The 25577-nt window shown below is 38.4% G+C and overlaps 1 protein-coding gene across 2 annotated transcripts in view; it reads right to left on the reverse strand.

Moving 5' to 3' along the window:
* IKZF3 (IKAROS family zinc finger 3) overlaps positions 1-25577 on the reverse strand; it is a 94784-nt gene that overhangs the window by 23342 nt on the left and 45865 nt on the right. For both annotated transcript variants that reach the window (XM_086687211.1, XM_086687210.1), the window contains exons 4-6: positions 8140-8400; positions 7060-7227; positions 4981-5097 (exon numbers count right to left, since the gene is read on the reverse strand). In XM_086687211.1, coding sequence (XP_086543337.1) covers positions 4981-5097; positions 7060-7227; positions 8140-8400 — 546 coding nt within the window. The remainder of the gene's footprint in view (positions 1-4980; positions 5098-7059; positions 7228-8139; positions 8401-25577) is intronic.

Below are 25577 nucleotides of genomic sequence, written 5' to 3' on the forward strand. Positions count from 1 at the left end.
ACAAATGCTATCTGAGTAATAATAATAATAATAATAATAATAATAATAATAATAATAATAATAATAAAAAGAACTGATTAGTGAGGCCAGAAGTCCTATTTCCCAACACAACATTCTTTTGCAAACTGGTCTCCAGTCCAAGGTCTTTTTATCTGTTCTGCTTCCATAAAGACCTGCTTCCTGATGGGAGCAGGTCTGTCTCAAAGCTTGGGTCTTAGACTAGGCTGCACTTCAATTTACACTAAGCACTTAATGGGGGCGCCTGGGTGGTTCAATAGGTTAAGCATCCAACTCTTGATTTTGGCTCAGGTCATGATCTCATGGTTCATGAGATCAAGCCCTGCGTTGGGCTCTGTGCTGATAGTGTGGAGCCTGCTTAGGATTCTCTACCTCTCTCTCTGTTCCTCCCCCACTCACACTCTCTTTTGCTCTCAAAATAAATAAATAAATAAACTTAAAAAAAATAAGTACTTGATGAATAAATGCTATACCCACAGTAGCACATTACTACTATCATTACTTTAAAAACTAGGGATGAAGGGATGAGATATACCACTGGTGATGCTATGTTGGTTAGGCTCAGAATGGAACATGATATCCAGACTGGGACTCCCAATTTTAAGAAGGAAACAAAAATGGAAACCATATAGGGAGCAGTGGCAGTAATTAAAGTTTGGTATGGCACCTGGGTGGCTCAGTCAGTTAAGCATCCAACTCTTGATTTCAGCTCAGGTCATGATCTCATGGTCATGGGATGCCCAGCATAGAGCCTGCTTAAGATTCTCTCTCTCTTGGGGCGCCTGGGTGGCGCAGTCGGTTAAGTGTCCGACCTCAGCCAGGTCACGATCTCGCGGTCCGGGAGTTCGAGCCCCGCGTCAGGCTCTGGGCTGATGGCTCAGAGCCTGGAGCCTGTTTCCGATTCTGTGTCTCCCTGTCTCTCTGCCCCTCCCCCGTTCATGCTCTGTCTCTCTCTGTCCCAAAAATAATAAATAAACGTTAAAAAAAAAAAATTCTCTCTCTCTCTCTCTCTCTCTCTCTCTCTCTCACTCTCTCAGGGTGCCTGGGTGGTTTAGTAGGTTAAGCGTCTGACTTTGGCTCAGGTCATGATCTTGCAGTCTGTGAATTCAAGCCCCACGTCAGGCTCTTGTGCTGACGGCTCAGAGCCTGGAGCCTGCTTCAGATTCTGTGTCTCCCTCTCTCCACCCCTCCCCTGCTCATGCTCTTTCTCTCTCTCTCTCTCAAAAATAAATAAATATAAAAAAAATTTTTTTAAAGATTCTCTCTGTCTGTCCCTTCCCCCCTTGTACTCTCTCTCTCAACATCCCCCCCGCCAAAAAAAAAGATTGGTTTGTATGGATAAACATTCTTTATGTTTTTGGGGGCACCTGGCTGGCTCACTCAGAAGAGCCCATGACCCTTGTTCTTAGGGTCATGGATTTGAGGCCCATGTTGGGTGTAGAGATTACTAAAAAAATAAATAAATAAACTTAAAAAAATAATTTTTTTTTAATGTTTACATTTTGGAATTCAGGAAAAATCATGGGAACTATTTGAAATATAAAAGAGAATAATATATTGACTGACATGCAGTATTTATTATACCTGATTAAACTGACTTTAAACATTTTGTAACATGAAACCACCATTACAACATACTTGTTTTAAACAACAACAACAAAAATTAAAACTTGCTGACTCAGTTAACCCTTTATTTATTTGTTTATTTTTACTGAAACTTAAAGTATGTTGCATGCATCCATCAAACCACCCTATGAAATGCAAATTAACTCAACTTCTGTATTTCAGCATTTCCTGAATCACCTTAAGCCACTGAAGACAGCTAAAATATTTCTTTGATACTTTCCTAATTTGAAATTCCTAAAAATGATTGTGGATATGGGAAATAAGATGGTAACCTTACTTTAAAATCCATAATTTTGAACTTGCTACTCATAGGGGATAGTGTACTGACTTTTCCCCTACTTCCAAGAGAATCAAGACATACATACATGCATATGTGTATGTCTACTCATATGTGTGTTACCATATTTCTTTCACTAACCAGATAATGTATAACCTTAAAAAATAGCTAATCAAGCCATATTTTCCCAAAGTGGAAAAAAAAAATGTCTATTAACTGATAAATAGATTTGTATTTTAAATGCAGTAAATCCATATAACGGAATATTATTTGGCCATAAAAAAGGAACGAAGTGCTGATACATGCTAAATATGGATGAGCCCTGAAAACATTATGCTAAGTGAAAGAAGCTAGACATAAAAGGCCATGTATTATATGATTCTAATTATGTGAAATATTCAGAATAGGCAAACCCATAAAGACAGAAAGTAGATCAGTGGGTGCCAGGGGCTAAAGAGAGGGGGAAGAGGGAATGACTGCTAATGGGTACAAGGTTTCTTTTGAGAGTGATGAAAATGTCATGGAATTAGTGGTGATGGTTGTATAACTTTGTGAATATGTTAAAAACTACTGAATTGCACACTTTAATTTGTTAATGTTTATTTATATTTAAGAGAAAGAGAGAGAGAGTGAGTGTGTGTGTGTGTGCGCGCGCGTGCGCGCGCGCGCGCGCACGCCAGGGGTAGGAGGGGCAGAGAGACGGAGACAGAATCCAAAGCAGGCTCCAGGCTCTGAGCTGTCAGCACAGAGCCTGATATGGGGCTTGAACTCACAAGCTGTGAGATCATGACCTGAGCTGAAGTCAGATGCTTACCTGACTGAGCCACCCAGGCGCCCCTGAATTGTACACTTTAAAAGGTGACTTTTATGGTAAGTGAATTATATTGCAATGAATTTTTGAAAATAAAAAATATATTTAACCATGGGAACATGAAAAGTTCTAGTGATTTTTAAGCAAGTCACTGAATTTTTGATGAGTTTCAATATCCTCATGTCTAAAATGAGATGGTAGGACTAGATGCTTTCTTTAACCTTCTAGCTTTAAATACAATAATTCTATTTGGAATACAATTGATGTTGATAACTTGGGAATGTCTCACAGTTAAGAGTACTGTCTGTTGCAAACATTTCTCTTTAGAAATAAGGAGGAAATCCAACTCCTTGATAAAACCAAAGATGCCATCAGGATAAAAAGCAGAAGCGTGCAAACCAACGGAATTCAGTTGGCCAGTTCCTAACACTGTAAAATAGGCTTTATCTAAAACAAAAGTTTCCTCTCACTCAAAATAGGTACAGCTAAGCTACTTATGATTTCCACTCCATTTCCCATTGTTTCTGTCATACTTTTGTAATCTTTCTGCTTTAGAACCTTCAAACCACTCAACTGCACCTACTGCTGTCAAACAGCAAATCCCCTCAGGGTTTAATACTCTGAATATGCAACCGGTTCAAGTAATCGAATGAAAATGTTAGACAACCCAAGCTGCAGAACCAGGATGATGGTCAACTGGATGGGACAAAGGACAACTGCAGAGATGTGACACAAAGAAGTTTCATGCTATTTCAACTGAAGAATGAAAAGGAAATAAAACCATAATTGATATATGGAAAGGCATCTAGTATTTCAACCAATTTCTCCTAGGCATATAATTCAAAACACTAAATAAAATGTGAAACTCCCAAAGGCAAAGATAAGCATCACAGTAAATCATAGGAGTAGACAAATATATGATTTTGGGGCCTTGGACAAAGAAAATCCTTGTAGTTTTAACTGACTCTGCCCTAGCCACTCCTCAACCCACTCTACTCTCAATTGCTTTTTCAGTTAATGGCAACTGCATTCTTTTTTTTTTTTTAATGTTTATTTATTTTTGAGAGAGAGAGAGAGAGGCAGAACATGAGTGGGGTAAGGGCAGGCTCCAGGCTCTGAGCTGTCAGCACAGAGCCTGACACAGGGCTTGAACCTATGAACTGCGAGACCATGACCTGAGCTGAAGTTGGACACTTAACCAGCTGAGCCACCCAGGTGCCCCATGCAACTGCATTCTTCATCACATCCCACATCAATCTGTTAAGAAATCCTGTTGGCTCCACCTTTAAAGTATATATAGAATTAGAATATTTCTCACCACCTCTACCACTACCAAGACACAATTTTCTCCTGCTTGAATTATTACGATGGCTTCCTAACTGGACTCTCAAACAATTCCCAATTTTGCTGCAAATACAATCTATTCTCAATAGCAAGTAGAGTGATTTTTTTTTTTTAATGAGAAAAGTGTCACCTTTCATTTCAACATGTTTTGAAGATCTTCAATTTCATTCAGAGTAAAAGTCAGCCTTCATAGTAGCCCACAAGGCTTGATAAGATCTGGTTTCCCCTTTCCTTTCTGGCCACATGTTCTATTACCCACTCTGCTCCAGAGACACAGGACTATTTATACTTTGTCAAACTCAAGCCCCAGGGCCTTTGCACTTGCTATTTCCTCCTTATCTGCAGGGCTTTCTCTTTGTCCCTTTAAGCCTGTTAAAATGTCAGCTCCCTGACTCAGGTTCTGCCCCCAGTAGCTGCTCCATTTTTCTTCTTCTTTTCTTTTCTTTTTTCTTCTTTCCCTTTCCTTTCCTTTCCTTTTCTTCCATCCTTTCTTTTTTAAAGTTTATTTATTTATTTTGGGAGAGGGAGTATGAGCGAGAGGAGGGGCAGAGAGAGGGGGGGAGAGAGAATCCCAAGCAGGCTCTGTGCTGTGGAGCTCATTCCCAAGAACCATGAGACCATGACCTGAGCTGAAGTCAAGAGTTGGATGCCTAGTCTACTGAGCCACCTAGGTACCTCCTTGCTTCATTTTTCTTCGTAATACTTAACTATCTTCTAAGAAACTGTATATGTTACTTATTTCCTTTGCTTATGGTCTGCCTGTCTCCACTGAAATATAAACTGTGAGGGCAGATGTTTGTTTGTTTGTTTGTTTGTTTGTTTGTTTTACTTACTACTATATCCCACCACCTAGAAGAGCAGATGCTTACTCCATGCAGATAGGACGAGTGTTGCATGAACTCACCAGTCTCACCCAGGTCCGTGCTCTGAAGAAACGTACGGCAGCGCTCCTTGTGCTCCTCAAGGGAACTTCTCTGCTTGTAGCTCCTTCCACAAAACTCACACTTATAGGGTTTCTCGACTATAAGGAGAGCACAAGGGGCACTCAGTGACCCTCACGGTTACAGAATAAATGATGTCTTGGGGTCCTATGCAAACTATCCTTTAGGAATGAGACTGCTGAGAGAAGCCAGGGTATTTGGATATTTTTGCATCTATGCTACTTTTAAATTTAATAAACTAAAATCAGGTTATGGTCACATTAGAGTTTTCTTCGGAAGGACAGCCTCCTTTCACAAATGAAAGGATTTGGATAATGACTATCGCTGAGCATGGTGTTTTGGCTCCAGATCCAATCTTGTTTCTTTAGGAAAATATATAGGGCCTTTTTATTCTTCAAGGAGGTTTGTGTGGCTTAAAAATGAAACAGAAAGAGATTCCTTATTTTGTGACATCCATCTGGCTTGTAAGTAAAGAATGCTGGGAGTTAGCCATTCAGCCAGTTGATGGCCTTTTCAGAGCATTGACATATTTGGATAAATTTAGCTTATCCTTGCCAAGTGGCTATAGTGAAATCTGGGCTAAATCAATAAAAACTGAGCTAACTGAAGATATTTTTGAATAATAGAAATAAGAATGAATTACAAAAATGACTTTATCTTAATTTCTGAGATAAAGCAAAATTTCCTCAACAATTCAAGCCACCTTTGTCCTCCCAACTCCTCCAAGTGCTTTATTGCTTAAAATATGTAAGTAATAATTTCAACTGTGCAGGGCTGGTTTTTCTGATTTGTGGATAAAGTGTACCCTAAGAATTTGTCAGAGTTTTAGGAACTGAGACTTTTATTTTTTAATCTTCTTGCTCTGTTTAAAACAGAGTCTTTGGGACATAAAGCACTAAACAATCCCTCTGGAATCCCAAATTAAAATGAACGCAGGTTTGCTAGGGCTAAAAATGTTTTAAGTGTTCTGCATAAATTGGGGTCCTGTAGAATCTATCTCAAAAATGACCACTGTATTTGGATCTTACTTGAAAAAAGCAATAGACAAGACTGTTCTAATTTTTTGGATTAAACTCATCTTTAATTCATTACTTTGAATGATGAGCTGTAAATGAAACCTTTCTTTTGCCACTTAATACCTCTCATGGTGGGTTTTGCTGGGGCTGATTTGTTTAATCCTTAGTCTCTGAATTGTGACCAGTTGTGGGTTTGGGGCTGGGTTTTAGTCAAAGCAGTACATGGATTGACATAAAAACAAACCTTTTTTTTTTTTTTTTCAATTAAAAGTTTGCCAGATAACATCAAGAACATGAGGTCCCAAATTTGAAAATAAACTCAGTTTTAGTTTTCTAGGAGGGAAATTCTAAATGTTGAAAAAAAAATTTATTATCTTGCTTGGTTAAAATAAAATGTGAAAACATTAAGATAGAACATAGTTATTTGTTTTTTTTTTAATTCTGCTCATCTTCTAGAGATTAAAAATAAATAGGCTGATCAAGAAAAAAGTCAGGTTTAAGAAATTTACCCCATGTACACCTAAAACTAATATAATGTCACATTGTCAGTTATATCCCAATTAAAAATTTTTTAGCCCAGAATGGCCAAAAGAAACCATCTGACAATTAATTACACTCAGTTTGCAAACTGTACATCATTTGCTTGTCCAGACTTCTGAATGAAAAGTGTATGCATGTGTTTCTCAGGAAAATAATCTCTTAATAAAGTTTACCATAAGAAAATACCAATGACTATAATTTTTTCACAAAATTTTAAAAGGCATTTTTATAGGGCAGGCTCTTCCTGTCTGTGTTGTTCTCTAAGGGAACAAGGATGGTGAGGAGATGATCATCTCCATTGAGCCAGACGGAGAGCAATTAATGCCTTAATGGAAGTGTAATTAGCCCTAGAGGTCTCTGCTGTTGTAACCCTTCAGAACAGGAATGACGGATTAAAACCTCCATACTTAACTCTTTCTAGTTTCCTCAATGGGCACTAAGAAACACAAATTTACTAGATATGGAATGCTCAGTGCTCTCACTTACCAGAATGTGTCCTAAGGTGACCTGTGAGTGCGTCTCTTCTCTGGCATGCGTAGTTGCAGAGGTGACACTTAAAAGGTTTTTCCCCTGTGTGCAGTTTAATGTGGCGGAGGAGGTTACCTTTCTGAGTAAAAGATGCCCCACACTGATTACACTGGAATGGGCGTTCACCTTTAAAAAGGACAAAAAGGAGACTTCTGATCACCCAGCAAGTGGCAAAGCATATGCACAGATTAGACGCCTATGGCAAAAGCTCATCTTTTAGACAATATCTGTTCATATCATATTGGGATCAGCTGGGAACTATATTTCAAGGCAAGCATACAACTTACTTCTAGAATTTTCTCTGTAGAAGAGAAAAAGCATTCATCTAGTAAGGCTATTTTAGGTATCATCTTGTCTTGGATCAGAGGGGGGGTGGGGAGGGGGAGAAAGATAGCTCTAGAAGTGCTTTCTAGATGTAAATTTGTAACATTACTTAGCATTCTGTTTGAATATAATCTCAATCTGAAAAAAAGAATCACATACTCAAACTCTAATAAGGTACTGAGGGCCATAAATACCTCTTTTTTAAAATTTCATATCAAATGTCAGATGGAATCTATTGGGCTCAATGGGACTGTTGTGTTTGTATGCAGTTCTATAGACTGGCTGTTTATTTGTCTGAAGATAAAAATTTTAAACTGATAATAAAAACTACATCCTTTCATCTATCAAATTTGAACCCGATATAATAAGGAGGTCTGCTTTTCAAAAAGTTATGCAAAAATGTATGAAAGATGCTTAAGAAGCATATCACAAAATTCAACTCCTACTTATTAGCTGAAGAAAAATATTTGGCTGACCTAGAACACTGTGCTTACTATAGTGTTTTTATTCATGGCATATGCAATGTTTGCCAAATGCATAGTAAAGTAGGAATGAAAATCACTGGGTAAATGAAAATGCAGAGAGGGGGAGGTACATCAGTATTATAGCAAAAATCAATGAAAGTAATCAAAAGTCCCAAATTTCACCATTTCATTTCTCACATGGCTGCATTAGGACAGTTTTCAGAAGAATGGATGAAGGAAACTTATTTACCAGTATGGCTCCGCTTATGAACCATTAAGACATTGAAGCTAATGCAGGAGAGTCCACACACATCGCAGTTCATCTTGCCACTGGTTGGCCTGCTACTATCATACGAGACAACATGTCTTTCCAACTTAATGTTTTCATATTCATTATATTCTCTCGAAAAGCTGTATGGAATTTCAGGCTCTTCTGCATTTCCCATGGGCTCTGGCTTTAAAATATTCTCATCCCTTTCACCGTATTCATCTTTCACTTTCATTGAATCATCTGCAGGCAGGAAAATGCAAGGAATGAACAATGATTGTATTTGGAGCTATCAAAGCAGCTCAAAGAGAGAGACCCACAACTGACAATCAAATACCAAATGAAGTTAACATAATATTGTACATCTACCAAATAAGAAAGCACCATTAGGATGATCACTCATTATCTGAATTCAGAACCACAGTCAGGGGGAAACACACACACACACACAACGACTTGCACCATCCAGAAAATGAGACAGAATAATTTAGCTGTCACTGCTCAAAGCGGCCATGAAAAAAACATTTTGAGCAACTCTTCTCCAGTACCGGGGGAAAAAAAAGGTTCTCAGATTTAGTACCTTTTTTGGTGGCCGCAGTTAAAAGGTAAGGTGATGGGGCTCTTTGGTTTCAAAAAGAAAATACTGTTTCAGTCCTTCAAATGCATTCAATTTAAGCCACTAAGAGTGAGAGTTGAATAGTTGTTATGGTTTTTCTGATTTTAAGCCATGCTTTGCCTCTTCCCCTTCCATGTATATGCACTGCTAAAAAGAGTCTTATCTCTCTTTCTCTTGGAACTGATAAAGAAACAACATTGAATATAGAGGAAGCTGGCAGTACTAGTGAAATACTGTTGAGAAAGATAAAAGGAGAAGTAATTCTTTAACATAATCTTCTAAGGAGTCACTTTCATTGACACAGGTAAATAGAGCTCAACCTAAACAAGGGGAAAGGCACCTGTACCCATGTTAGGGAGGATGAAACTCAAGATCCTGGAACTATATAGAACTGGAGAGGAGAGGAGGGACTGGCCCAAAAGAATTTGCTAACCAGGCAGTCTCTTAAAAAGAGTTGCCACACTCTTGAGTTGAAGAGCATAAGTGAAGAAGGCAAATATATGTAGTGACACTGATAACACCTAAATATTTGCCTGATATTAATCTTAATAAATATTTGCAAGGGACTTTTCATATATAAGATAAACTGCTTACTTTTCCCAACATTTGTTCTTAGAAATTGGAAGTTATGCTTCCTCATGAGGAATTATAAGTCAATGGAATTTTAGGGCTGGAAGGGAATTTAGGGATCATCTAATCCAACCCCCTTTTGTCCTTCAGATAAGGAAATCTGACACCAGAGATATTTTCAGTGATTTGTCCAAGGTTACACAGCCACTTAATAGCAGAGTTGTGATTAGAATGCTGAACGTGGATTTGACCTCACACACTAGATGTAGAAAGTCTAAGTGGCTTCTTACTAACATATTCCACTCTCTCATCAATGGTGAAGACATTAAAAACCAAAACACTCTGAAGAAAAGATATTTTAAAAAAACTGCATCCCTTCCAAAAAAACACCAGTGAGTGCAGAGCTCCTGTTGCCACACAGGAGGAAGTACAACTGCAGCTGTGCCTGGCTTGCTACCTTCAACTCGAGTTTCAATTTTCACTTCTATCAAGGTTACCTTTTATCTATATTAACTGTGTTTGCTTAATAGAGCAAGACAGGGCCTAACCACCAACCGAGGAGCCATTGCTGCAACACTGTTCCTCTGCTTCTCACCACAGTTCATGGTTCATAGCCTTTCACTCTTTGGTTAGAAGAGATGCAAGGCTATAGGATCAGTCCAACATTTTTCAAATTTGTCCATTCTGTACATCTGGGTCATACATGAATCCATATCCATTTCCACATGGAAAGAGGTTCATTCCCTTCTTTCTCTGGATAGGTCTCACCTGCTTTCAGATGGAATTGGTTTGCTCAAGTGGTTTTGCTTTTTAAAAAAAAAATTTTTTAAGAGAAGGATGCACCTGAGGCTTGTACCCTCCTCCCTTCCTCCATCACTCCAGCTGTGGGTGATATCCCACCAAAGCTTGAGTGCTCTTCAGTTTGCATGTAGGCGTTTAAAAGAACCTCAACGGAAAACTTCAGCTACTGAAAACCAAAAACAGCAGATAGGGGCCTGCAGAAAAAGATCCTTTTCATTTTGGTTATAAAATGTTAATATGAGCAAACTTGAGCCATTCCATGGTCAGTGACAATTAAAAACTAGGAAGATAAATGTGTTGGGTCTTTCTGAAAATGACAGGACAAAAGAGAGTTGCTACTTCCCTCAGGACTTTGGCTTTAATGGGCTTGATCTAGAACTCAATACCACACCAACCTGGCCCAAGAGAAAATCTTGGCTTTGGTCCCTTAGGATTTAGCTGTAGAACAAGGAAGATGGTATTTGAGACCCAGAGCCCTAAGGGAAAGCATAAGAGACTCATGGACAGAGTATTAGGGAAGTCCGTTGGACTTAATGGACCAAGAATTCCTGGTACAGTTGTTGGTTTGCCTTGGAACTCATACTTCTTTTCTTTTCTTTCTTTTCTTTTCTTTTCTTTTCTTTTCTTTTCTTTTCTTTTCTTTTCTTTTCTTTTCTTTTCTTTTCTTTCCCTTCCCTTCCCTTCCCTTCCCTTCCCTTCCCTTCCCTTCCCTTCCCTTCCCTTCCCTTCCCTCCTTCCTTTCTTTCTTTCTTTCTTTCTTTTGAGAGAACAAGCTGGGTAGGGGCAGAGAGACAGGATGAGAGAGAGAATCCTAAGCAGGTTCCACAGTGTCAGTGTAGAGCCCGACACAGGGCTCAGTCTCATGAACCTGAGCCAAAATCAAGAGTCAGATGCTCAACCACTTTGAGACACCCGGGCAGCCCAGGAGAGTTACTACTTTTAGATGAAAGACCTGAATGGCCTCTCTGCATGGTTACTGGGATCAACAATTCATCATGATTTACCATGTAAAGATACACAGAATTGAACATTAGAAAACATTAGTATCTAAGATATGAATGGGATTTCTGAGACATTATTGGGTTTAGAACCCAGCCTCCAAATACAGTCCACCAAAACGACTGGCACAGACACTTGTCTGCTCTAATGAAGAGATTCATTCCATCTCTTGGGAGGAAGATTTATTGCAGAAGAAAGGGGAGCATTCTGCTACTTAGTATCCTTTGAAAATATTAAAATATGTCTAAAATCAAACTTGTCTAAAATCAATCATGTTTAAAATCATCTTTGAACCCAAGCTTGCTTCTAATTTATGACTTTGTTATATTTCCAAATGGCATCTTCCTTCTTCCAGTTTCCAAGTCTTAAAAATGGAATCCTTTTCCTTTCAGTCTCCACATCAATTCAGTCTGCAAGACCTATAGATTCTATGTCCTCAGGCTCTCTGGATGCTAATTCCTCTTTTCCATTCGCAGTGCAATTTAGTTTAGCCTCTCACCCTCTCTCAATACTCCTTTTTAGACAAATTTACTACAAAGTATGCTATGCTTTCTGCATGTATATTCTCAAAATTGATGTAAAATTGCCTCTAACTGGGTTTCCGCTTCCATAATTCACTGAATCTACTCCCCTGAAGATCATCAATAATGTCCTGATTCCTAAATCCACTGGCCTTTTGTGTGCCATTCTCCCCAGCTTTTCTGTAGCCCTTGACACTATTAACCACCATTCATTCTTCTATATTATTTGTCCAGTGAAACCATAACTTCTTTCCTTACCTTTCTGCTGTGTTTTTTTTCTAGCTCTTTTCCCTCCCTCTGCCTCATAAATACCACCCATTATGTTGTTTTTTCTTCCCTCTACATCCCCTCCCCTGTGGCAATTTCATCTACTATTCAGGCTTCAACTAGTATTTTCTGTGATTAACTCCCAAATATATATATCTCTCCAGGTGTAATCTTTCTCCCCCCTTTCAGTCCTCTAATCTATAAGGCCTCCTAAGTATCTTTCCAGTTACTTGGGCTAGACTCCTTACAGACATCTTTCCTTCCTCTTGTTTGTACCCCACATTTAATCATCCCTTGGTTCTATTTTTGTATCCTCTCTCCAGTTCTGTTTCTCCTCCCCACTATTGTGCATTCCTAGTATCCTGAATCTCAGGAACTTAATGCTCTCCACTTTGTTCTCCTTGCCTCCTTTCTCTCTTCTTTCCAGTTCATCCTATACACTACCACCACACTATTCTTCCTCAACTATAGCTCTGGTCATATCATGGCCACGTGAAAATTCTTCAATACTATACTGCCAACAAAATAAAGTCCAAACTCAGAAAGAATTTAAAGGGGCTTTCAGTATCTGGCTCCACCCCATCTTTGTAATGTTGATTTTGAATTCTCAGATATCTTTAACCAAACTAAACAACTTCTAAGTATTCTTGCTTTTATTATTTCCACTGCTTACATACAAGATCTTTCCCTAATGTTGTCATGGGTGGGTCCAAATCCTACAGATCCTTTAAAGCCAAAACTAGTATGCCATCTCCCCCCTGACACACACACACACACACACACACACACACACACACACACACTGATCCTCACCCCACTCCCAGCTGCAAAATAATCTGTTCCTTCTTTCTCTGAGTTATTTATAAATTTACTTCATCTCCCATGTGGTTATGTAAGCTATCTGAGGTCAGAAGTTACACAGGTTTGTTTTTTTTAACTCAATATCCCCTGTGACACTGCTTAACTTGTATCTGTTGATACAAGACTGTGAGGTTTTAACATAGAAATTTTGGGGGTCTACTAATTTGATGTGGAGACTGGAAATATGCATTAAAAATATGCTCCGTAGGTAAATCTTTTTTTTTAAAGTTAATTTATTTTTTATTTTGAGAGAGAGAGAGTGCATGTGCAGCCCAACATGGGGTTCCATCTCATGAACAGGTCAGATCATGACCTAAGCCAAAATCAAAAGTCTGACGCCCAACCAACTGAGCCACCCAGGTGCCCAAGTAAATATCATCATCATCGTTATTATTATGATTATTATTTGAGAGAGAGAGAGAGAGAGAGAGCACCCACAAGATGGGGAGAGGGGCAGAGGGAAAGAGAGAGAATCTGAAGCAGGCTCCACACTCATCTTGGAGCCTGATGCAGGGTTTGATCCCATAACCCTGGGATCATGACCTGAGCTGAAATTGAGTCTAACGCTTAACCGACTGAATCACCCAGGCGCCCCTAGCTCTTTGGGTAGTAGATCTTGTATACAATGGAGTTTGAGAACTGCCACTCTCTAGTTTGACACAGTATTCTGCATAAAGTACATACATAATAAATACTTAGTACATGAATATACCACTGCATTAGCCTCCTAAATGGCCCACAGTATATGTGACCTCTATTTTATACTATATCTTATTTCCAGATTAATCAACCTGTAGCACTAAAAATCTTTTTCAAAAACTTTCTATGATTTCATTCTACTTCTAGAACAAAGTCTAAACTCCTTAGCAAGACCATCAAGGGCCTATCCAGAACCTGCCCTGAGCCTTCCCAATCATCTCATTTCTCACTAGTCCTCTTGAATCAACACTTTTTCTAGACTAGAGCCTTGCTACTCAAAATGAAGTCCTTGGATCAGCAGTTCCAGAATCCCCAGGGAGCTTATTAGAAATGCAGACTCTCAGGTCTCACCCCAGACTTACTGGATCAAAATTTGCATTTTAACAAAACCCTCAAGGATTCCTATGCACATTAAAGTTTGAGAAGTATAGCAGCAATCTAATTGCAGTTTTCCAAGCCTCTTCTCTAGTCTTTTCTATACCTAACATGCCCTTCTCTGACATCAACGTTTGATTCAAACTTCCAGATGCTATTTAAATGCCATTTCTTCCATGCAGTCTTCCTTGATAGTCTAAAGTAGAAAAAAATTCTCTTGTTTCTGTGCTTTCTCATATACCTACCTCACTCTCCCTTATATTTAGCATATCACTAAGCCTGTACAGATTCACCTTAATATAGGTGATATGTTCATAAAGTGTTGCATGTAAAACCAATAATATTGTTCCACTGATTTAAATTATACATCCAGAGATGTTTCTCTTCATTTTTTTATGATTTTCAGTTGTCAGTAACTGGCAACATGTGAACTGTTAGTGAAAGAAAATCTTTAAAAAAATTTTTTTTAATGTTTATTTATTTTTGAGAGAGAGAGAGAGAGAGAGAGAGAGAGAGAGTGGGGAGGGGCAGAGAGAGAGGGAGACACAGAATTCAAAGCAGGGTCCAGGCTCTAAGCTGTCAGCACAGAACCCGATGCGGGTTCTGAATCTATGAACTGCGAGATCATGACCTGAGCCAAAGTTGGATGCTTAACCAACTGAGCCACCCAGGGGCCCCTAAAAGTAGAAAATATTAAAGATCTGGCAAGAAATACTTAAATACAGTGAAGAACTGTCCAACAATATCCGAAAGGTTTTGTAAAGTAAATAAACCTTTTGTAATGTGAATAATTTCATATCTTACTTTTGTAAATTCCAGTTTCCTATCATATGTATCAGGTTTCTTAGACACACAACTTAAATTGCCACTTAAAATACTATCAAGGGGCGCCTGGGTGGCTCAGTCGGTTGAGCGCCTTACTTTGGCTCAGGTCATGATCTCACAGCTCTGTGGGTTCGAGCCCCACATCGGGCTCTGTGCTGACGGCTCAGGGTCTGGAGCCTACTTCAGATTCTGTGTCTCCTTCTCTCTGCCCCTAACCCACTTGCATTCTGTCTTTGTCTTTCTCAAAAATAAATAAACATTTAAAAAAATTTAAAAAAATAAAATACTATCAAGAATCTTCACAGGCACTAGCAGTATTTTATTTCTTAATTCAGGTGGTGGGTCCATGGATTCTTGTTTTGTAGTTATTCTTTCAACTATACATGTAATTATATTTGCCTTTCTGTGTGTATGATATATTTCGTAGTAAAAAATGTTAAAGGCTTCCTGAGTAAATTTTTTATAAGTGAACTTGTGGAGAAGAGAACATACCAAACCACAAATTGCTGATAAAGGTAATTGCTTAACATTCCCAGAGGGGGGAAAAATATGTCTAAATTGAATCTAACCCATAGAAAATTAGATTAAACTGAACTTCTTCCTAAAGGAGCTACTCTGGGGTACAATTGCTCCCATCTTTGTCTATGTTATGGAGGCCTCTTAGGAAGATGACATACACTAACACACACACACACACACACACACACACGCACACACACACACACCCCAGAGAGAATTTTGTAGGCTGAAGAGAACAAAGGCTTGGCTCACTGGGGCTGATGCACATGGTTTCATTTCCTGGGGTGATGGTTATCACATGAAAGGCTTGCACTCCAGAGTAGACATTTTTGGTTTCACCTGAGACACTGCAAAAACAATGGGTCTTGGAAAGGATCCAACATCTAAATCCTTCAGGGGCAATAGCACTCTCAGCCAACTGTGCCTCAGTTTGTTTTTACAGGCACATAAAATGCTCAGTTGGAGAGAAGAACCTATCAAAGATGGCAAATGGAACAGGCAACTTGGATGTCTTAGATAGCACGTTAGTAGGAATTTCCCAGTGCAGAAAGGGGGTTCTGAGTTTCCACTCTGAATTATGGATCTCAGAATCCAACTCAAAGAAGGACAAAGCTTGGAGTAATAGCCTTAAGTTTGCCAGAGATATTGTGAGAAGGGGCAAAACAAGATAGAGGCTCTTGAACACGGAAGACACAAAAGGGTGATGTTGTTTAAGTGTTTTACAAGGATTAGGGGTCATAACCATGAAATCCTCAGCACATGCAAAAGTCAACTGGATAACAAAGAAGCTTAATCATCTTAATGTGGCATTTTAATGATGCCACTGATTTGCTATGCCAATTCAGAGATAATGAGGCCCTAATGCTACAGATGTTCAGCCAGGCTAAAAGAAAGGGGGGGGTGGGCTTTTCTAGCATGCCATTTTCTAACTATCCAATTAAACAAATTGTGAAAGCATCTAAATAGTTTACCAGGTTTTGACAGCTGTTAATAGGATTTAGAAGCTTGAAGCACTAAAGAGCAAAACGGGAGATATATGTATTGTAGGTATTTAGCCTACAGAATTTGTTGCTACCATCCAATACAACAGAAATAGATTGACTAAAACAGTTTTCCTTATAAAATTAATATCTCTACTCCTTTCCTACAATGGTCTCTTTGTATCAGAAACAAGAACACTGAAATCATGGGTCATTTTCATTTTCTAATTTACATTTTTATTTGTAAAGTGAGGAGGGAGGAAAACCAATGCTATTTTGCCAACTAAAGAATACTAAGTTCTAGTATTTGCTAACCAGTAAAATTATAAAGCTTCAATGAAAGCAAAAGTTTTGGTCATTGATTTATAGGATCTATTATGTTTTCCTTTTTTTCTTCTTTTAAAATTTAAAATGATAGACATCTATTAATTTTTAAAACACCTATTTTAAAATTAGGAAAAAACTGGAAAAGGTGAACCAGATGGCTAAGAGATGAAATATTATATCTTAATAGCAGCAAAATAAGAGATAAGCAGTTTGGCTAATATTTGGTTTGGTTAAAGTTTTCATTAAAACATATTCTTATCAGACTTAAATCTGCCCTTAAAAAAATCTCAACTGTAGGGGCACCTGGATGGCCCAGTCAGTTAAACGTCTGACTCTTGATTTCAGCTCAGGTCATGATCGAGCCCCGAGTCAGGCTCTGTGCTGAGTGTGAAGCCTACTTGGAATTCTCTCTCTGTCCCTCCCCTGCTCGTTCTCTCTCTCTCTCTCTCTCTTTCTCTTCCTCTCCCTCTCTCTCAAAAATAAATTAATGAACATTTAAAAAATCTAAACTGGTAATTGCTAAATCATGTCGCTTCATATTAAAAAACTTTAGCATGAAAACATGAAGAAGGTTTCTGTTACAAAGGAACCATTCTCCACTTAACTAATGATGTTAATCTTTGTCTTATTATCTGACTATCAAATAGCTCATTCATTGCCATAATAATAAAACTAATTTTGTTTAATAATTTCAGTGTGATGCTTTGCTTCCCTATCAGAACAAGAGGAGATTTATTACTTTTAACAGGAATATACTACATATCAGTGGTAGGTGAGGTTCCAGCTGCTCAGTGGGCTAAATTTACTCTTCAGATGTCTTCATCTACAGTTGTGAGGATTGAAGAACATGGTGTGTGAAAGTTCCTTCTAAACTATAAAGCAGTATACAAATATAGTGGCTTTTTCATTTCTCTCTATTATAACTATGAACTTTTCTATTGATCATTTAACCTATGTATTATTTTATATTTCTATTTCTGAGAAGTAACTACTATCCATTGAAAAATAAAGAATGAAAATATATCTAAAAAGGTTGAGGTTTGGAGCACTTGGGTGGCTCAGTCAGTTGAGCAGTCAACTTTTGATTTCAGCTCAGGTCATGATCTCATAGTTTGGGAGCCTGCTTGGGATTTTCTCTCCCTCACTCTCTGCCTCTTCCCCTCTCATGTGCTTGCTTTCTCTCTCTCACTCTCTCTCTCTCAAAATAAATAAATAAGTTTAAAAAATATATTTAAAAAATAAAGAGGTTGAGGTTTAAGATGTTGCCCAGAGATTGTTTATCTAGTAGACATTTCATTAATAAATACAGAAGAAAAATCTTTCTTTTCATTTATAATTCCTTTGTATAGAATATTCACTCTCTTTTTTGAGTGCAATTAAAACATTTAAAGCATATTAAAATAGAATACTTAGAAAAATTAAAAAATTATCGTCCAAATACAGTTAAATTGGCTAAAAATATCCTGACTGAGGGGCGCCTGGGTGGCACAGTTGGTTAAGCGACCGACTTCAGCCAGGTCACGACCTCGCGGTCCGTGAGTTCGAGCCCCGCGTCAGGCTCTGGGCTGATGGCTCGGAGCCTGGAGCCTGTTTCCGATTCTGTGTCTCCCTCTCTCTCTGCCCCTCCCCCGTTCATGCTCTGTCTCTCTCTGTCCCAAAAATAAATAAACGTTGAAAAAAAAAATTAAAAAAAAAAAAATATCCTGACTGACACAACACTAAACTGAGGATCACAGGTAAAGAAAGGAATGAAAATGCCTCCACATTCACTACAGAAGTTCCTGGTATGCATAGTATGTGTTGTGTTACATGACAGTTAACATGTTTATTTCCCATATAGATTAGGAGTATCTTCAAGGCAGGGGTCAGGTTTTAATATTTAATAATATTTGTGTCCCCAGAAGCTTTCAGAGGGCTCACTTACTTTAGGTATTGAATGAATGAATGAATGGATGAATGAACTCTTTGGGCAGCCTGAACCAATTTAAGAGGAAGGGGGGCACCTGGGTGGCTCAGTCGGTTAAGCGTCCATCTCTTGATTTTGCCTCAGGTCATGATCTCCAGGTTCATGAGTTTGAGCTCCCCATCAGGTTCTGTGCAAGGACCACACAGGCCTGCTTGGGATTCTCCCTCTCTCTCTGCCTCCCCTGTTTGTACTCTGTCTCTCTCAAAATAAATAAACTTAAACAAGATGACGAAGAAGAAGGCGGCCAGGAAGGGAAGAAGGAATAAGCCACTTTGCTGTACCACTCCCTAATTTGTCTATAACACTCTGAAGCTGAGATGTGGTAAGCAGAATTTCTCCTCATGATACATTAGAAAAACACCCAAACCCCACAGTGATAGATAACCAGTTCTCCAGTTGACTTTGCTCATGGTGGTCAGCCTTTTGTTTCCCCTATTCCCTCACTTTGGAACAGGATGTCATCCTTTGGAATAGTATGACCAGTCCCTGCTTTTTTTTTTTTTTTTTTTTTTTTTTTTAAGTTTATTTATTTATTTTGAGAGGGAGAGAGAAAGTGAATGTGGCAGTAGGGGAGGGGCAGAGAGAGAGGGAGAGAGATTGAATCCCAAGCAGGCTCTGTACTGTCAGCATGGAACGCTATGCGGGGTTCAAACTCATGAACTGAGAGAGATCATGACCTGAGCTGAAATCAAGAAATACTTAACTCACTGAGTCACCCAGGCACTGCCCCCCCCCCCGCCCAGTCCCTGCTTCTTAAACCTCTTCCCTGAGCTCTATTCCTGCCTGATTCTATTCTACCTCACTTATTTGTTTCTTCAGTCTACTCCTTTTTCTTGGTTTCCTAGGTGTCAATGGTCTCCTGGGGCCTGTTTCTTTAATCTTTTGTTTTTTCACTTTACATATTCTCTTAATCCAACCTTCTGTTGTGGATGACCCCATCTCTATTTCTAGCCTAGTTCTCCCTGCTCAGCCCAACAGGTACTTCCAATTACTTCTTAGATTTCTTCTACTTGTTCCACACTCAACAAGTTGTAACCTAGCTCATTATTTCTCTCTTTTTGACTTTCCTTCCAAATCTGCTCCCGCTATACTAGTCCCTGTTTTCCCCTTTACGTAGTGGCTGCTTATTGTCAATGTCTGTATATTATTCCACTCACAAACTTAACATGTAGCACTGTGCCAGGAACACAGTTTAGCTTAGTTACTGCTTACCAAATGAACAGAAGACAGGAAGGAAAGAAGGCAAGAAGGAAGGAAGGGGTGAACAATTATTCTGTTCTTTGCTTCAAGTACAAACCTAAGGTTGGAGACGTTTTTTAAAAATTGCGCAGATTGTAATTTTGCCTAAGGTTAGCATGTTAGGCCACAGCAGAGGAAAACAACAAATTGTATTTCTAACTTATGGTATACCAACCAGACCCAAAGGATTTAAAGCATTCTTGAAAGAGAAGAAAATGAATATATGGATTAAGAATTAGAGGATTCTTGCTCTTTTTAACATTATATTGATTAAAACAAAATACATATAAAATAAAATTTACTATCTGCTACATATTATTTGGACTTTTCTTCCTCTCTGCTTCCTCCATTCTCTCTGGTTTTCAAATAATGGAATTAGAGCACTAAGATACAAGGGAAAACTCAGCACTGACTTGTCCTAGGTGAATGTACAATGCTAAAAGCACATAAGGGAATAAGCTATCTTGTCACTGGAACATGCTTGTCCCTGGGGGTAAAGTATAACAACTGCTTAACAGCTGCCCAGTAACACACTTCAAGACTTCAAGCAAAGATCCATTGTTGCTCTACCAGAAACAGTGGAGGGTATAATGTCTGGCAGAATAAAACCAGGATGGAATCTAGCTGTAAACTGGAGTACAAGTCTTTTTCTACTTCAAAAGACAACCTCCAATGATAATGAATAGAGAGATTTTTATTAACAGTATTCAAATAGCGCCGGCGTGGGTACTGATAATTATAAGGAAAAGACAATAGGGTATTTCCCTCTTATGTTGCCTACTAAAAATGATTTGAATGTATTTTTTTTTTTAAGTTCTGATGAAAGAGAAAAGGCTTTGGAGTAGACAAAATCTAGGTTCAAGCTGTACTCTACTTGTGTGATCTCAGCAAGTCGCTTGATTTCTGTAAATTTTCTCACTTGTACAATGATGATATTATCTACACCTAACAGGGCTGTTACTGTAATTACATTAGGCAAAATAATGTATATAAAGGCCTAGCATAGTAGCTGACACATAATATCTTTGTGACCTTGAGTTAGGCAAAGATTTCTTAGATATGATACCAAAAGCATGATTCATTAAAAAAATTTTTTTTAACATTTATTTATTTTTGAGAGACAGAGACAGAGTGTGAGTGGGGAAAGGGGCAGAGAGAGGGAGACAGAATCCAAAGCAGGCTCCAGGCTCTGACCTGTCAGCATAAAGCCCGACGTGAGGCTCAAACCCATGAACTGTGAGATCATGACCTGACCTGAAGTCAGATGCATAACCGACTGAGCCACCCAGGCGCCCTCCTAAAGACATGATTCATAAATGAAAACATCTTATAGTTCAATAGTAAGCCAAATAATCCAATTAAAAATGTGAAAAATATTTGAATTGACATTTCACCAAAGAAATTATACAAATGAACAATCAGCAAAGGAAATGATGTTCAGCATCATTAGTAATTAGAGGCATGCAAATTAAAAGCACAAGGAAATGCCACTTCATACCCACTACAATGGCTGTGATCAAAAAGACAGCTATGAGTGTTGGTAAGGATATGGAGAATATGCACTCATAATATGCTGCTGGTGGGAATGTAAAATGGCACAGCCATTTGGGAAAAATTTGGCTGTGTAATAGATAGCCTTCTGAAATGGTTCCAAATAATCTCTGACTCCTAGTATTCATATCCTTTTATAATCTCCTCCCCTTGAATGTGGATTGGACCTAGGTGATTTGCTTCTAGTTAAAAGAACATGGCAAAAGCGATGGGAAATCACTTCTGTTGCTAGATTATAAAAACCTACGATTTCCATCATGTTCTCACTCTCTCTCAGGTGCTTCTCATGTGCTTCTCTGATGAAGTAAGCTAGAGAGCCTATGTGGTGAAGAACTGAAGGCTATTTCTAGCCAACCTACAGTGAGGAAACAAGGCCCACTCCAAGAACCCTCAAGGAACTGAATCCTGACAATTACACGAATGAGTTTGGAATTTGATCCTTCCCTAGTCAAGCCTGCAGATGAAACCACAGTCTAGGTCAATACCTTGATTGCAGCTTTGAAAGAAACAGAGAATCCAAATAAACTGTGCCTGTATTTCTGAGATAATAAATTTGTATTGCTTTAGGCTGCTAAGGTTTGGGGTAATTTGTTACACAGTAATAGATAACTAATATAGACATTTCTTATAAAATTAAACATAAATTTATCATACAACCCAGCAATTTGACTCCTAGGTATCTACCCAAAAGAAATGAAAACATAAGTCTGCACAAAGACTTGCACACAAACATTCATAGCAGGATTATTCATGAGCCAAAAAATGGAAACAGTCAGTCAGAAGGTCTACCAATTGGTGAATTAATAAACAAAATGTATTTCATCAATAAAATAGAATATTATTCAGAAATAAAAAGAAACAAAGTACTAAAACATGCAATAATACAGATAAAGTTAAAAAAAAAAAAAAAAAAAGAAACACATTTGGCTCAGGTCAATGTCTCACTGTTTGTGAGTTGAGCCCCGCATCAGGCTCTGCCCTGACAGCACGAAGTCTGCTTGGGTTTCTCTCTCTCTCTCCCTCTTTCTGCCTCTCTCTTTCTCTCTCTCAAAATAAATAAACATTAAAAAAAAACACATTATGCTAAGTGAAAGAAGCCAGAAGCAAAAGACTACATATTGTATTATTCCTTTTATATGAGATGTCCAGAAATGGTAAATCTATATAGAGACAAAAAATCAGATTATTACTTGTATTGGGCTGGGAATGGGGATTCACTGCAAACAGGTACCAGGTATTTTTTTAGGATGATAGAAATGTTCCAAAACATGGTGCTAGTTGCACAACTCTGTAAATTTACTAAAAATCATTGACTTGAACACTTAAATGTATGTAAAGGGCACCTGGGTGGCTTAAATGTATGTATTAGGGGCACCTGGGTGGCTCATTCTGCTGAGAGTCTGACTTCAGCTCAGGTTATGATCTCATGGTTCGTGAGTTCAAGCCCCATGTCAGGCTCTATGCTAACAGGTTAGAGCTTTCTTTGGATTTTCTGTCTCCCTCTCTCTTTGTCCCTCCCCCGCTTGCACTTTCTCTCTCTCTCTCTCTCAAACATAAATAAACATTTAAAAAAAAGCTATTTAAAAAAACTCTATAAGAATTAAAAAAAAAAACTAACCCCACAACTAATATCTAGCTACACGGATACTGATTCTGTCTCAAGAAGGTAGAGTTTAGCTACTTATTTACCAACTATTACAGGAAGCATTGTGACAAGTGTAGCTTTTGACCTACGATTAATCCCATATGACAAATCCTCATGAAACTATCTTTAACTCCTTTTGTTCCTGTGTAACTAATGTCATGCCCTTCTCAAAGAAATTAATAAGTATTGTGTTAAAAAAACACCAGGTGCATCTGTTACTTGGCAGTAGGAAAGAAAACTAAAGTAACTGTAAGAGTTGGCTTCATAAGACATTTCCCATACTTAATTATTTTATAACCAACCAGATTGATAATATTTTATTATTAACTTCAGAGAATACCTAAGTAACACCGATTTTTGCTAAGTTGTGCTAAAATCCATAAATATCCAGATTTTCTAATTATATTACTTCCTTGTCACATTTTGTGCTTTTATGTCTTTTTTTGCTTTCATGTCTTACTTTCTATTCTGTTAATAATTTAGTGTGCCTTACTAGGCTATGATTATTAATTAATTAATGAGGACTATCCCTGACCTACAAGTCAGCAGTGGTATAAAAGCCCATGGGGAAGCTCTCTGAGGGTTTACCCAGTGATGTGAGAGTTTAATTCTCCCATAAGAAAAGAAGAAAATAAATATTTTTTCCATATAGTCTCAGAGACAGAGCCAGTACAACCTAAAGAACTAGAACCAGAAAACCAAGATGATTGTAATGAACAGTTCATAACAAAATTCCAGAAATAGTCCTGGGCTCCAAACAATGAAAAGAGGTAATAAACGTACAGTAAGTTGTGTCCAAGTTTGGGTGGATGAGAAGTATAGCCATAAGCTTAGACTGCCTTAAAATAACCTAATAAAGAGGCTTTCCTATTGTCTCTAGGGCTGCCATGAACTTCCTTGAGGGGTAACAAAGGGTAACAAAGGCATGACTGGGATTTCTGCTTCTGTAGACACAGGTGCAAGAAAGCCTCGTTCTAACAAATCTTGTCAATGTTTTTAATGCCACCAGACTGACTAATATAGTGAAATATCTACCACAATCCCATTTTTACTTATTCAGTTGACATAATTAACAAATCCATTAAGGGTAAGGTCACAAATTATTTTTAATTATTAAACCATCAGTCTCCATATGTTACTGTTTAGACAGCATCACCCCCCGCAGAATAGAGTTTTCAAGACTGTCATTTCTACAACCTCCAATCTAGATCCAATTGCAGTCGGTTAAAAAGCAGATTTCAACCAGGCAGCTGAATGAGAAAACATCTGGACCTACCAGTCAGAATGAAAAAGGTCACATGTTAAATCCAGATAATCTTGTTTATTGGTGTTTGAAGGTTATACACCAAGGGCTGGATTACGAGGGTCCTCCTTTAGGCTTGGCTCTGACATCTTCACTCATCTGCTGTGTGTGTGACACTTTAAAATCCAAAGCTTTCAAACTGCTGTGCTATCAGTCACTTCCAAATGTAATCTTCCTAATTCTAAGCCTGAAAACTATATCAACCTATTACTAGACCACTGAGTATTAGATGCTAAATTAGATACCACACAACAGAATTGTCAGGGGCAAATGATATCTATCTATTCTTTTTAAAAAACTGTTTAAAAAATTTCCATCTGGCATTTTTCTGTGGATGAAACATCTGTAACTTTCTTTATTAAAATTAAGAAAAGGGAGAGATCTTTGAATTGGCAAGGAATAAAATTAAAAGATTGCCCTACAATAGGTTTCAGGTCTGTGACAAAAAGGAGGATTATGCCTATTTCTTTAAAAAAAATTTTTAATGTTTATTTTTGAGAGAGAGAGAGAGAGTGCAAATTGGGGAGGGGCAGAAACAAAGGAGGGCAGAGGATCTGAAGTGGGCTCCGTGCTGACAGCAGAGACTGACGTGGGGCTTGAACTCACGAACTGTGAGATCAGGACCTGAGTGGACGTCAGACGCTCAACTGACTGAGCCACCCAGGCGCCCCAAGGGGGATTATGCCTATTTCATGATTTTTTTTATTAGTATATGTTATTTTATATACATACAGAGCTGACTCAAAATTATTTATGTTGGGAGCCATTCTATAGACCATTACATATGAAACTATTACAAAAACAGCAAAGTTAAGAAGGCTTAAGACCGGGGCGCCTGGGTGGCGCAGTCGGTTAAGCGTCCGACTTCAGCCGGGTCACGATCTCGCGGTCCGTGAGTTCGAGCCCCGCGTCAGGCTCTGGGCTGATGGCTCGGAGCCTGGAGCCTGTTTCCGATTCTGTGTCTCCCTCTCTCTCTGCCCCTCCCCCGTTCATGCTCTGTCTCTCTCTGTCCCAAAAATAAATAAACATTGAAAAAAAAAAATTTAAAAAAAAAAAAAAAAAAAAAAAGAAGGCTTAAGACCTCATACACTTTGGTCAGAGCTTTTTAATCTTTTGGGTTGTGGACTTCTATGAGAACTGTACTCTTGACCCAGATAAAAGGCACACGTGCCCATAAACTCAAACTTTCACATGAGAGGTTTCCCAAACCTTAAGATTTTGGATTGAGAATCTTTGTATCAGGCTTTTAACTAGGGTCAGGATTAAATTGAAGGCTCCTTTATATACAGTGTACTGTATATAATTTATATGATAGTGGCTGGCCTTCAAATTACTTGCTCAAGTACACTCAAAAGA

Source organism: Puma concolor, chromosome E1 (genome assembly GCF_028749965.1).
Source record: "Puma concolor isolate L17-30 chromosome E1, mPumCon1.1.hap2, whole genome shotgun sequence".
NCBI classification, from domain to species: Eukaryota; Metazoa; Chordata; class Mammalia; order Carnivora; family Felidae; genus Puma; species Puma concolor.